General features: G+C 41.4%; 1 protein-coding gene across 2 annotated transcripts in view; it reads right to left on the reverse strand.

Annotated features, from left to right (window-relative positions):
- osbpl6 (oxysterol binding protein-like 6) overlaps nt 1-14,534 on the reverse strand; it is a 44,720-nt gene that overhangs the window by 16,905 nt on the left and 13,281 nt on the right. For both annotated transcript variants that reach the window (XM_008306198.1, XM_008306199.1), the window contains exons 3-6: nt 5,941-6,063; nt 5,562-5,615; nt 3,096-3,209; nt 2,833-3,003 (exon numbers count right to left, since the gene is read on the reverse strand). In XM_008306198.1, coding sequence (XP_008304420.1) covers nt 2,833-3,003; nt 3,096-3,209; nt 5,562-5,615; nt 5,941-6,063 — 462 coding nt within the window. The remainder of the gene's footprint in view (nt 1-2,832; nt 3,004-3,095; nt 3,210-5,561; nt 5,616-5,940; nt 6,064-14,534) is intronic.

Below are 14,534 nucleotides of genomic sequence, written 5' to 3' on the forward strand. Positions count from 1 at the left end.
AGAATCGATGGTGGCGTGCTTGTTAGAAGAAGTCCAACAGGTTGATTGATGATACTGATGCTTGAAGTTATTGAAGTGGCAGCGACAGTGGATGAATATTCTGAATTAGGGCTGCCACTAAGATTTAAATGATGTTTTTGATTAATGGAGAAATCGTTTTGGTTCCAGCTAGGGTTTCAAAAAGAACCAGAGGAAAGACAGAGCACATCTAAAGTTAGATTAATCACACTCATGTGGAAACTGGTCTTCAGGATTTTTCCTGAATGCATCAATTCATATCTAAATTGCAAGATGAATAATATATTTGACAGGGAAGAAAAGAAAAACAGACAATGCTTATTGAGTAAATACATCAGTCAGATGGAAAATATGAAGAAGTCTGTCTTGGTTGGGACACAGACAGTGTGACAGGTGACACTTGTGGCGTTTCTGTCCTGCAGTTTGGGCACATTTTAGTTTTGTGCATTTGTGCTAAAGGCACTCACGAGTAAAACGTAAAAGTCCATGTATAGAAGTTTTGCTTATATTATATTGAAATGGGGCTTGGTTAGGACATCGGGATCTTTCTGCATGGAGTCTCCATGTTCTCCCCATGCAGCGTGGGTTCTCTCCAGGTTCTTCTTCTTCCTCCCACAGTCTAAAAACATGCTGAGGTTAATTGGTGATTCTAAAGGTGTGAATGTGAGCCTGCTTGGTTGCACCCCATGACCCTACTGACGATTAAGTGGTGTATAGATAATGGATGGATATTGAAAAGCAGCAGATACTCAATTTAAAAAGCTGAAAGCACTTTTGCTTCATAAATACCTTCATCAGCACTGTTGTATCTTTATTCTTTTGTACTGTTCTGTACAGAAAACCCATCAGTGGTGTTGGATAGAATCCTTTATTCCACATGGATCTTTGGTGTCCTTGACCAGGTCACATGGCCCACCTGCAACAGCTGCAGTGGATCTGTTCAGCAGCCAAGAGTGACGGGCTGGTCGATATTGGCAGCTTTCTGCTAATGTGTAACGGCATGAATGAGCTTAGCGGGAAAATATGTGCTCTTTAAAGACTTACAGCGTGTTGAACTCAGACATGACAGGAACAATGTGTTGTATTATGTCCTGTTAGGAGAACAGATGAAGGCTGCCGTGCCGAAGCGTTCTTATTTGCCGGAGATGTTGGCTATCTTCCTGCAAAGTCTTTGATGCAGCAGTTAATTCTGACTCCAGGACTGGAGTCTTTCATTTGAGCTGTACTTGTGGGAGAGCTCATCAGGCTGCAGCCAGCTGCTTAGAATCCAAATCCTACTGATCACCTCTAATGGCCTCCACGTGGCACGAAGCATCACTCCCAAGAGAAGCCGCGTAGGACTGCACCTTTACACTCACTTCAAAACACACTGATGGGGAGCTGAGCTCATCCTAAACTGGAAACAGTCTAGACAACCAACCCTCTTTTTTTGTTATCCTAATGGTCTGGAGGCAATTACCTGTTCAATCAGCTTTACTGCATTAGGCTGATATCTCTCTACAATCCACATCCATTAGCCCGGCAATTAATGACATAATACAGGGGACGTATCAGGTGAAAACAGCGATGTGGAGCGAGTTTGCAGCTCATTCGAGGTCAAACTGTGGCTTCAACACACGAGAATTGCGAAAAACTTTCGATTTATCGTGTGTGCGTGATGAAACCAGCCACGTCTGGTGAATTTTACTCCCTCTCCTCTGGATGATATTTCGGTATGCTCTCCCAGATTCCAGTAAAAACAGAACTAGGCGATCTCTCATTAGCCGTGACATGCTCTTCTTGAATAAATCATTGCAGACTGATGAGACCACAGAGAGAGAGAGACTACTTTCAAGGCTCAAACACAGTTCAAGCGTGAAAAATGTTCAGATTTCTTTGAGTATCAGGTCCAAACCAGCGTTAGCTCTGTGTGGAAGGATTTTTTATTCGCTTATTTGAGAGTGAGATTACCTTTGTAGTAAATAAGGAACTGGAGCCTAGCGTGAAGACGGCGCTACCCTCAGGTGTTAGATTCAGCAAGAAAATGAATAAGCATCTTCACCAAATGTCAAACTAACTTTCTCCAAACTCAAATTTTCAGCTGATCTCTGTACAGTGTGAACGAATTTGCGAAAGTGACATTGAGAGCGACAACGAAAGAGAGACCGAGGAAGTGTGTGACGATTCTGAGGCTGTTCAGTTCCAACACTGAAGAAGATGACTTTAGTGGTTTCAGTGCGCAGGAAGAAGATGAAGATAGCAATCAATGACTTTTCCTGGGTGGCTACTGAATTCTTTATTTTTTTCACCAGCCATGTTACAGGCACTGTTCGGAAAAAAGCATTTACAGTACGTATTTGTGTATGTTACCGGTACGTATTTAATTAAAAGTTTTAAAAAATCTGTCTGTGTAAGTATCTCATGTTACAACGTGGACACCTGTGGCTTACAGACAAGTGTGGCCTGTATATGTACAAATAGTTTTTTCTTTTTTTTTTATATATATTTTTTTGGGCTTTTGCCTTTATGTAGAGCAGTGGAGAGAGACAGGAAAGGGGGGAGAAGAGTGAGGGAGAGACCTGCAGCAAAGGGTCGTGAGCGGGATTCGAACTCACAACCGCTGCGTCGGGGACTGTAGCCCCTGTTTATGGGTCGCCCGCTCAACCAGGTGAGCTATACGGGCGCCCGACAAATAGTTTTTTCTTTTTAAAGTTAGTGGGTTGTATTCAGGTGCACTCAATAGTCTGAAAATTGCGTTACATATATGACAAACTATGTAAAAGCCAATTGGGAATGAGACGTTTTCTTTGCGTAAACATGAAGAGGGGATCCCACCTTGACTTCACTGACCACACTCGGGGCGGGTTGGGGGGACTCCATGGCAGCCGAGGGAGGAAACGTCCTCATGGTGGCCTCCCGGGGGGATCGCACAATCTCGTTCTGTCGATAAAGCCGGTGATGACGCAGCTTTGACACCCAGGCGTCAAAGATGTCTTGAGATTTGACCTGAAGAGGAGGAGGACAGAGAGCTATGACCGCTGTCATCCGCCGGCCTCCCGTTTGTCGACGCTGAAATATTAACCCGTCACCAGCGTTACCTTCAGGTGATAGATGTGCTCCTCAGTGTCCAGGTCGATGCGACGGGCCCTCTTTTTGATGGACATGACGGAGAGGCCGACGTCGATGCTGCCGTGAAGTTTTCCTTTTTGGATCTGAGGGGAAATGAGAGACGCACATTTCTGACTTGTGTATAAATATAATTTTTTCTTATGTTATTCTACTTTAAAGTTATTTCACATTTCTACGCCTGAAGAAATTGGAGAATCTCCCAACCGATTGATTGCTTGTGCTTTAGCCCTCAGAACGTCATCTGGTAAAACCTGTTTAGCCAAACTGCTGAATGAATGAGTTGGCAGCTGGTTTGTGATGCCTGTACACAAGGTACTGGAGGTAGAAATATTGTTTTATTCTAGGGCAGCTACTCTGCAGAGATATGAACATGTGAAAATATATATATCTTGTCTTGTTTTGGAACACTTACTGTCTATTGACTTGCAACACTGGCTTTCATTTTAAATCTTTTTATCCTTCTTTAAAAATTCTCTTCTTGTCAGCTTTTACTGTTACGCACCAAAAAACCACATCGAATTCCTCACATGTGAAAACCTGCTACGAAGAAAATCAGCTTCAATAAGACCACAAAATTATGTACAGTCGTCCTCAAATGTAGTTCCATTAAAGAAAAGGCAAAATTCACAATAGTCACTCAAATAACTAGAAACTGAAAAAAATAATAATAAATAAAAATTTGCTAAATTATAATTTGGTGAAATAAGACATTGCTTTGAATTGTGGTCGGAAAGAATAATTAAATTTTTTTTTAAAAAAGCTGTCAACAGGTGCAGAAAATATTCGTCATGCTTGTTTGCTTGTTTTTTGTTTGTTTTTTAATATTTCTGTTGAACCACAATTCAAAATCAAAGTCATGATTTTCATAAAATTTTATTTATTATTATTTTTTGTCAATTTCAACTTATGTCAGTGACAGCTGTTTTTTTTCCCCTTCTTTAATGGGAGGGTATGAATAAATTTGAGGATGACTGAAGTTCTGATCCTTTAGTATATTTAAAGTCACGATAACCAAATAGCCACAACAGCTACAAAAGGCTGACTGTCCAGGATGTGCTTTCCCACCAACTTCAGTCGGCTCTAACACATGTTGTATGGACAATCGCTTCTCGTAGTCCAGACCCAGCTTGTACCTCATGTTCCAAAAACAGTCATGAAGTGTTTCTAGCTTCAGATCTATAGATTTTCTAGTGCTCAATAAACTGTAGCTGAAGCGATCCTGTACTCTGATGAACGTGGTTATGATGTGGCTTCTGTCAATTCAGTTCAATTCAGTTCAATTCAATTCAATTCAATTTAAATAACTTTATTATCCCCTAGGGACAATTCAAAAGCTCACTGAGTATTTAATATAAAGACATAAAAAATGATAATAATATAAAATGTATTAAAATATTAATTTAAAACAAAACTACAAACCACATCATGAATATTACATTATACTACATTGGCATTGGCAGGGAGTCAACGGGTCAAAGATGGTTGTGCATTTAGGAGGAGGACAGCTCTTTCCCTATCGCTGACATCATCGTCATGGCGGCATTAGCTGCTGGAGACAGCGTTGAATTGCGTTGTTGCTGCAGAGTTCAGCATCACACCAGAGAATTTGCCGTCAGCATGTGAAGAATGTGTCTTGCCTCCTCTAGTTTCTAGAGTCAGTGTAAACGTAGTCGTAAGAACACATCTGGGTCGGAAAATTAACGCAGACCGACTGTCTGATGCTGCCTCGGTTTCACGCCGGTCCAATCACCACGAGATGTGGCGTTTGTGGTGGAATCACACATCGGGGTTTCAAGGTCACACCGATGCAACCGATCGCAGGCAACAGGTGTCATTTCCCCCGCTTGGCTCGAATGTTTTTCACACTTGAATGTATGTTGCCCAAAAAGTTCTAACTGAGTTGATATTGATGTAGAGAGCACATAAATATCTGTCTGTTAGAGAAAAGGTTCAGAGAGATCACTAATAGTAACAAAATTAAAAAATACACAATCTGCCACTCTAAGCAGAACCAATTTGAACTTTTGCTCAGACAAAAGTGAGGTTAAAATACCTCCTTGGGTTATAGGAGTCATCCTTGTCAGTTCAGCATTTTTCTCTCTTGATTAGTTCAATCAAGAGAAAAACTAAATAAATCAACACTGAAGATGAACCTACACGCAACAGTTAAAGTCTGAGTGCTGCAACACTGTTAACAAAGACAGCACAAGTTCCTCCAGGGTGTGCAGATTTCATGCTTCGTCATGTGTTCTGTTACATTCTCATTTTGTCGGTGACGTTTCAGTTTCCCTGCAAAGTGACGTGTCGTGCCGAAAAACGCACCGAACATCGTGACCCGCGTTGCAGATGTTTCTGCTGACTCATTGCCAAAGCGAGCTGACGTCAGGGCCAGGCTGCCCCGTTTGTGCCTGTGGGTGATAGTCAGGGTTACTTACATCAATGGGGGACTTGGAGTACTTCAGGATACCGTTGTCCAGAACAAAAAAGCGCTGCGGAGAAAAATAACCACAATAAATAACGTATCTGTGAATAACAGCAGAAACAGACATCGGACCTGTTAATGTTGTAGATTTTTACATTAATTCCATCAGAATCTGCTGTGTTTTATTTGTGGCAAAGCTGCAGCTGAAATTCTTAGGAAATACCCTGTATGCTTGCAAACGAGGCAAGACAAGGCGGAGAAGTGAGGTGCATGAAAAAGGGGAATTTCTTCCAGTTTGTTAGACAACAAACTGTTTAGCATTCGAGTGGCGGTTGTGTTTTCAAAGTGTTTTTCCAGCAGCTTTTGTGTCTCCTTTCGCCTGTGGATCTTACCTTGTGCCAGCCTTTCAGGGGCCATTTCCTCTTCTTCAGCATAAAACCCTCGTGCTTGTCGGGCCTCTGGACGTTGCTCTGACCGATTTTCAGCCCCTCAATTATTTCCCAGCTGTCCGCCTCCTAGAGAGGAATGAAAATCCACAGCTGTGTCAAATCTAATCCACTCAGTCCTTCAGAATAGGAAGAAAACGGGCGATAGATTTGGCTGTAATAAAAAGAAAAAAGACATGTCAAGTGAATGTCTTCAGGAGGAAAACAAAAGGAACACATGTGACTCTTTATTCTTTTCCCCCCTCCTGTACCACACATTTAAAGAAATACTGCCCCATTGAAATTCCTGCTGCCCTCTCAGCATTTCCACTCCATTAGCTTTCTCCTGACTGCGCTCTTCCTGCTCCTTGTGGGTCTGTAAATCAAAGAGACGCCTCTGGAGTAGACGGACGTTTTTTTGGCCGTGCGGGGGGACAGGTGAGACGTCGTGCTGGAGGTGACACTGAGAAACACGGGTTTGACGGCCGAAAAATGTCTAGTAACAGAGTAACTGGCATCTTCCTTTTTACAGCTGCATTATATTTTCTGGCGTTCTCACTTTACCTATAATCATTTCCGTATCTATTTCTGCGTTAGCGAGGCTGCTGCGACTCCGTGGTTGTGACATGGTTCTTGGTTAAATGGATTCTTGAACCCTCTGAACCCTGAAACCAAGCAGGTGGATTTGAAAAAAAGATGCCAGAATTACACCATTTATCAGTGGCAGAAATTGTAAAAACAGGAAAAAAATCATTGGATTTTCAGCTTTTCAACTACTCATCTGGGGACAATGACCAAATCTAAGCTAAAAATCATAATATTTAATCTAAATCGCTTTATTCTTCATGTCGCATTGATCAAATTTGCCATAAATCATGGCCAGATGAATCAGATTCTGTAGAAAATGAGTTGACATTAGTAACTCGACTGTAATCAACAGTCATGAGATCAACACTGAGGGACTTTTCAGCTGAACTACAGGCTGTTTACAAAGAGAGAAAAGTATGGAAACTAATTTAAAATGTAAACAGTAAGACAGTTATACAGTGCAGCTACACCCTTTTTCCAGTAATGGTATTTTTTTATCTTGAAAAAAATGTTGTAAAATGACTTATTCTAAAAAATCTACTTTTGTTATTCTTTTTCAAAATAATTTACGGCATTATAACTGCACAGAAGACATTTTTTAAGTTCGCTCTACCTCTAGCCATGGTTGTCCTGTTTATAGAGGTGCAGGACTTTAAAAAATGGGCCGACAGTGAGAGATAACGCAAACAAAAGCCCAGAGACTGCTTGGAGTTCAGAGAGTTAATTTCCTAAAAAACTGTGTATTTTTGATCCCTCATAAGCATCACATTCCTACTTTGACCCTCATGTCAGATTTTTTTGAAAACAAATTCATGGATTACTGAAAGCCTTTTACTTGGATTAATGATGCCCTGAATATCTCAGAGTGCATTTAAAACAACTAAAAATGTGTTTTTCCTCAATCGGCTTTTCAATGTAAGCAACAAAGTCGAACATAAAGTTTTATTTTCCCAGAGTTTGAACATCCATCCACCCATTATGTATACACCGCTTAATCCTCACTAGGGTCGTGGGGGGCCGGAGTCTATCCCAGCTGACTCAGGGTGAAGGCAGACCCTGGACAGGTCACCAGTCTATCACAGGGCTACACTTAGAGACAGACAACCAAGCACACTCACATTCACACTTACAGACAATTTAGAATCACCACTTAACTTCAACATGTTTTTGGACTGTGGGAGGAAGCCGGAGAACCCGGAGAGAACCCACGCTACACGGGGAGAACATGCAAACTCCACGCAGAACGATCCCTGGTGTCCTCACCGGGACATGAACCTGTGACCTTCTTGCTGCGAGGCAACAGTGCTAACCACTGAATCACCTTGCAACCCAGAGTTTGAACAGATTTTCCCAATTTGCACAAGAAACTTCAGTCTGTATTTCTGTTCTCTGTCGAATTGCTCATGTCACTGGTTAACAAAATTTGAAATATAAAAACTATCTGATGGCATTCGTGCAGTTATTTGTCAATCAAGAACAGCTGGTCCAACCACTCCCACGGTCCTGATGAAGGAAGTGAACTATATTTAGTGTGAAACTAATTTCCCTCAAACTTCAACCTTGAATGTTGCTTATTTAATTACACATTTAAAACCAAACAGGGCATTCAAGAAGCCCCAGAGAATAGGCTTGTGCCTGTATTTAGCTGTGTTAAATATAAACAATTGCTAGAGAGGGCAATGTAAAACCAGGCAGTCTGTACAAACACTCTGTAAAAATATCACTAAATGTTACACAATCATCTATTTTGGAGCATCTGAACATGAATACAATGAAAAGGCATTTAATGTAGGTCAGATTTGTAATTTCAGACTTGAGTCAGTAGTGGCAGAGCCTTTTAGGCCAAATCCACAACTTAAAATGCACAAGCTTCTCCGGCAAACCGAATAATAACCGGCGGCTCTTCGCTGCACGATGTGACGCTGCAACCTTCAATACAGCTGTTTGGGTTGTGCGTGACGACACCTGACCTTGGTTCTTTTGCGAGACGCTTAACAAAAGGAGGCAACAGCTTGTTTAATCTAATGACCAGGTGAACGGATCCGTCTGCTAATGAGGTCGTGTTCCTCCGCCGAGAGCGGCCCCTCCTCCGAGCCGCCTCTGTGAAAATGGGGAAGAGTTGAACTTCGTTAGCAAACTGTGGCTCAAAGCGATCCCGTCATAAAAGGTAGCAGCTCGCTCGTTACACTCAGAGCGATTAGATCATTAAAAGTCAAACTAGTAGCTGTTGCCTGTGTAGTGAGTATTTATTACCTAACAGCTGCCTCACACTGGCGAGCACGTTCCCCTAACGGGCAATAACAAGCAGCAGCAACTGGGAAATGCTTCAGACGAACTTCCTGTGGGTGTTATCTGCAGCATTACAGACTTTCAACTGGCTCCAAACTGATAAATCGATAGCACACTAAATAAAGAACTGCTGCAAATATTGCAATTCATTGCACTTTCCTGCTCATCAAACTGTCAACAGATTCCTTAGGAGCTTCAAGGTATGCACAAGACTATAGCAGCTCATGTGGAGGTTCCAGCGATAAAAATTGGTTTTGTTATTTCACCTTGAGATCGGCGCTGAATTAAACCAAAGCGACTTCCTGCACTCTGCTCACATTCATTGATCTCACTGCAGAATAATTTAAAGCTGAATGAGCCGGTCCCTCTTGGCGAGTTTACCCCTTTAATGAAGGATCTTGTGGCAGACTCAGTGAGAGGCCGTCTGCTTTTCTGTGTCAAGATTTCAAAAAAAGGTTTGTTCCATGACTTTGCTCTTTTGATAGCGGATGACCTTCTACATCTCCTTTGAAAATGAGATTCTTCACATCAGCAGCGGGACGTGGTTAGATGTCAATATGTCTTTAAAAAGAAATACAGTAAGAAGTGAGAGAGCTTCTCCAGGGAGAGCTGATTGGTTCGGGCACAGACCACAACGGGTGTAAATGTGGTCAGCGGTGAGTCCCGGGGATCCCTGGAAGTTACTGGAGTCTATCCCAGCTGACTTAGGGTGATGGAAGGAGACACCCTGGACAGGTCACCAGTCTATCACAGGGCTACACTTAGAGACAGACAACCAAACACACTCACATTCACACCTACAGACAATTTAGAATCACCAATTAACCTCAACATGTTTTTGGACCTTGTGGGAGGAAGCCGGAGACTCCACCAAACTCCACGCAGAAAGATCCCTGGTGTCGCTCTCAAATGAAGTAAATAAATAAAACCACATCGAATAAAACCTGCTGCCATAATCCTCCTCATCAACCAAGTCTGTCTAAATGTGTCAGTTTCATGTGCCGCCTCTTCTGGGATCCACCACTCGCGGTGACGCTCGGCACTGTAGCACAGTAGACCTTTTAATGCCGCCATGAATCAAACTATTACAGTTAAGGTCTGTCTGAGCGGGAGAAAGGACAAACACTCCTTAGGGACACCTCAGGCTAAATCAGCACTATAAATATCAGTCCAACAGCCCACTACTGACGACCACTTTCTCTTACACATCTGCCTCTTGCATAGACACTGATGGAGAGTCCCAGCACTTTGGAGTACGGCACGTTCCAGACGCAATAAAACATGATGACACCAATCAATAAAATGAGCGATGTAATGACGGAACAGACGAAACCTTTTAGTCTTTCATGTGAGTTCTACATTGATGGGTTACATAATGATGCATCACCCGAAATAAACAAAAAAAAAGCCCAGAAGAATCTAATTTTATCTCGCAATTTATTGTCTTTTTTATCTCGAGGTAAATTTGAGTACCTTGCTGTCGCAGCAGGTTGTTTTGTCACAAGATATTGGTTGGACAAGACAATGACTCATTACTCCATTATCTCTGAAAAGCATCTCACTGTGTCTTGTTAATAGTAGAGCTGCAGCATTTAGTGGATTAATTGGTTTGACAGAAAATCAATCTGTAGCCTATCTAACAATTTTGATAGGTGATTGTTGTTTATTCTGTTCTTTGAGCAAAACATTTGTTAAATATTCGCTGGTTCAAGATGCTCAATCGTGAGGATGTGCTGCTTTTCTACATGTTTTACATCAGATAGTTTTAAGTAAGTAAGGCAAAACAAGACCTCTAAAGACCTCAAATCGAAATTTGGGAAAATGTTTTTTAGATTTTTTTTGACATTTGTAGAAGCCAATAACGTAATAACAGCCGATAACATAATAACGGCTGATAACATAAGAGATTTGCACTTTTTAAAATGTAATAGGCCAATAACATAATGACTGGCCAATAACGTAATAAAAGTCCTGAACCGATAACGTAACATCTTTTGGCTCATAACATAATAAGTTATTATGTTATCGGCCTGGTAAAAAACAATAAAAAATCTTTTCAAATGTAATAACCAACCAATAACGTAATAAGTTATTACGTTATCGGTTCAGGACTTTTATTATGTCATTGGCCAGTTATTACGTCATTGGCCTATTACAATTTAAAAAGTGCAAATCTATTACGTTATCGGCCGTTGTTACGTTATTGGCTTTTATTTTGTTTTCTTGAATAATCAAAAGCGCTTCCTTCTGTTCCTGAGTTGAAAAATGGCCAGAGAAGTGTTTTTGCAGAACATTATGATGCGACAGTAAATTTGACCTTTGACTTTTTGCTTATAAAATGTCATTGCTATAATTTTATCCTATTATTCTTTCATAATGACAGAATTTATAAACATTTGTTACAATAGCACATGAATTGTTGAGCTATGGCTAAAAATGTGAGCCCACGAAGACCTTTGACCACCAAAATCTAATCAGTTCATTGTCGAGTCCAAGTAAATGTTTGTGCCAAAGCTGAAGAAATTCACTAAGTCCAATTAAGAGATATCGCTTTCACAAGAAGGCGGACAAAACGATGGATAATCTAAAAACAGAATTCCTCTGGACACGGTTGTTAATGGCACAGAGGCATAAAAACTGCTGATAAAATAATCATTAGTTGCAGCAAAAGACAAATTGGTGTTTCGAGATGATGAAGCTGATTAAGAGTTGTGATCTTAAGTTTATGGGAAAAAAAATAATTACTGCAACTACATCTGTTCTTAGCGTCCACAGATGGCAGAGACCAACCAGTCTACGGTTTATATTTATGTGAGGCTGGAATCTCAGCAGCTTCGGTTACATCATGACGGACTCATGACACAAACATGATGCCCTTTCAGGGGTTCTTTAACCCTCTGAACCCCAAGCAGTTTCTGATCTTTTTTTTTGCTCCTCTTACATTTGTGCTCACTGTGGCCTCATTTTTTACTGCAACATAAAGTCCTGCAAGTCTGTAGAAACAGTAAAGCCATGACTAGAAGTAAAGAGAACTCAAAAGGGCCTTCTGTGCTGTATGGCACAGTTAGAATATGACAAATCATAAAAACAGAGAAAATGAAGGCTGAAATTCTTAGAAAAAAGGAATCAACATGTGCAACATTTTTCCAAGAGTCTACAGTTATTGCCAATACTGGTAAATGATGGTAGCACTACATACTATAGATGTTTTACTGCTTACATTTTTTAACTGTTTCCAGATTTGTCTTTTATCTTTTCTGTCTAAACACAGCCTGCAGTTCAGTTGAAAAGTCCCTGAACTTTGGTCACATGACTGTAGGTCTCCGCTGTCATTAAATCTCAGCTGCAACGAGGAGCAAAGAATGTTTTGCTTTTTAAAAAATTATTTGGTTGGCACAAAGGATTTAGGGCTGCAAGGCGGCTCGGTGGTCAGCCTCGCAGCAAGAAGGTCGCCGGTTTGCGTCCCGGTGAGGACACCCGGGATCTTTCTGCGTGGAGTTTGCATGTTCTCCCCGTGCAGCGTGGGTTCTCTCTGGGTTCTCCAGCTTCTTCCCACAAGGTCCAAAAACATGTTGAGGTTAATTGGTGATTCTAAATTGTCCGTAGGTGTGAATGTGAGTGTGCTTGGTTGTCTGTCTCTAAGTGTAGCCCTGTGATAGACTGGTGACCTGTCCAGAGTGTCCCCTGCCTTCACCCTAAGTCAGCTGGGATAGGCTCCAGCCCCCTGCAACCCTAGTGAGGCTAAGCGGTGTATAGATAATGGATGGATGGATGGTTCTGATCAATGGTAAAATTTTGGCGATTTTTAAGAAACAACTTTTAAACCAGACGACTCAACTGTCATCAAAAAGGCAACACAACTCAAGCTGACTAATTCAAAAGGACACAGTGGGGTCATCTGATGGAATATGAAAGTGGATGTGGGTAAGAAAGTAATGGACAGTAAGTAATAAAAAAGAGGAATTGTTATTAATAATCAACAGAGTAATTTATTTAGTTAAGTTCTTAAACTCCCATGGCAGACTCAGATAAGTTTAATTCAATCTCAAGGGTGAGATGTGTATAGTTAAAGCCTATTTCATGACTGGAAATATGACTGAAGAGCTTCTCTGCAAAATGCCAAAAATGTTTGATAATGTGGTTTTGTATTATGACATCGTAGTCCCTGACAGAAAAACTGCAAAATCTCCTCACCTCATCTACCACAATCACCAGTGAAAGAGGATATTTTCAGCAGCTAATAACCACAGAGGAATTGTTGTGAGGATGGATTTCACTGCAGTGTCTGGCTGGCTCAGCGGTGAAGCTCGGAGCGGGAGGCCGGGCTGCCACATGGATGTGAAGTTAACACCCTGACGGAGAGACAGTCTCCTGCACCGTGTAAACATCACAGGTTCAGTTACAGCGTGTCACCTGTTGGCTTACAGGTGAAACATTGGGGCTCATTCAGTACGAAATGTGTTTAGAAGTGAGGAAGAGGAGCGCGGCCACAATGAATACTGGGTGTGGCGCAGAAAAGAATCATATTTAAACCTGATTTTTTGAGTTTCGATAGGAAAACCAGCAACATTTGTGTAAAAATAAAAGATAAACTAGTACTTTTATGGTCATTACAGCACATTTGAATTGAGTTGCGATAAAGTATAAAAACCTTTTAAACAATATTCAAAAGAAAACACTCATCTAGCCACTTTGAGAAGCCAGATTTGAGTTTTTTTGGATGTTTTCCAGCCAAAAATGATCCTACCTTTGCTATCACTTACACATATTTCTGATTGCAGCATATGATATCCGTGGCATCCTCTCTGACAACACAACAGACAATAAAAAGCAGTCAAGAGGGTTATTGTCACTCAGGAGATCCTGGCAAAACTTCAGACGATTTTAAAGAAAGATGTCTACCCAAAAGAGAAGATAATGATTTCTGGCCATTACCATAAAAAACATCCACCATCTGATGCTATAGCAGCTGATAATCGCATCACTGATCCCTCCCCCCTCCCCACCTTCTCATAAATCCAGCCAGCTTCCATCACAGCGACCTATCTCGAATGTCTTCCATGAAAACACCCCGATACCATCGCCTCCTCCTGCTATCTCCGAGCCAAAAACATCTTATCCGACGAGGAAATGAGAAGCAACAAAAGAAGAAGAAAAAAAAAAACGGACATCCTGAGTCGTGCATTTGTCAAACGGTGTGTGAGTGTTTGTGAGTCCGTGCTTACTGCAGGTGGTGCCTCTAATTGCTCTCACGAGGGTCTCCAGAGTGAACAGTAGTCGTCAGCAGAGGAGAAAGTGACATGTATTGATTTAAAAATGGGGGCAGGATCCCATTAAGGCTTTCCCCCTAAACAAAATGCCCCGCTCTCATTTTTCTCAAAAACCCAAGTCCAGCCAAGCCAGCTCAGGCCTTTTCTAAGTATCTGCTGTCCGGGGGGAAGATGTGCTGCAACCGTCTATCCTCTGTCTGAGCCGACAGCGACGCAGCATAAAAACACACAACCAAAGTGCAGGTATCACTTTGCATTATGCCAATAAAGTCCATGCTGGAAATGTCCTGGTAAATCAATAACACAGTGATCTAGTTCATACAAAAATGACCTGTCAAAGTCCTGTCTTGATACTGGAAACAGAAACTAAAAGATTATCTCACTACAAAGTCTATTTAGTAGCTTTTGTGGAGC

This window comes from Stegastes partitus, unplaced genomic scaffold (assembly GCF_000690725.1).
Source record: "Stegastes partitus isolate 25-593 unplaced genomic scaffold, Stegastes_partitus-1.0.2 Scaffold3629, whole genome shotgun sequence".
Lineage (NCBI taxonomy): Eukaryota > Metazoa > Chordata > Actinopteri > Pomacentridae > Stegastes > Stegastes partitus.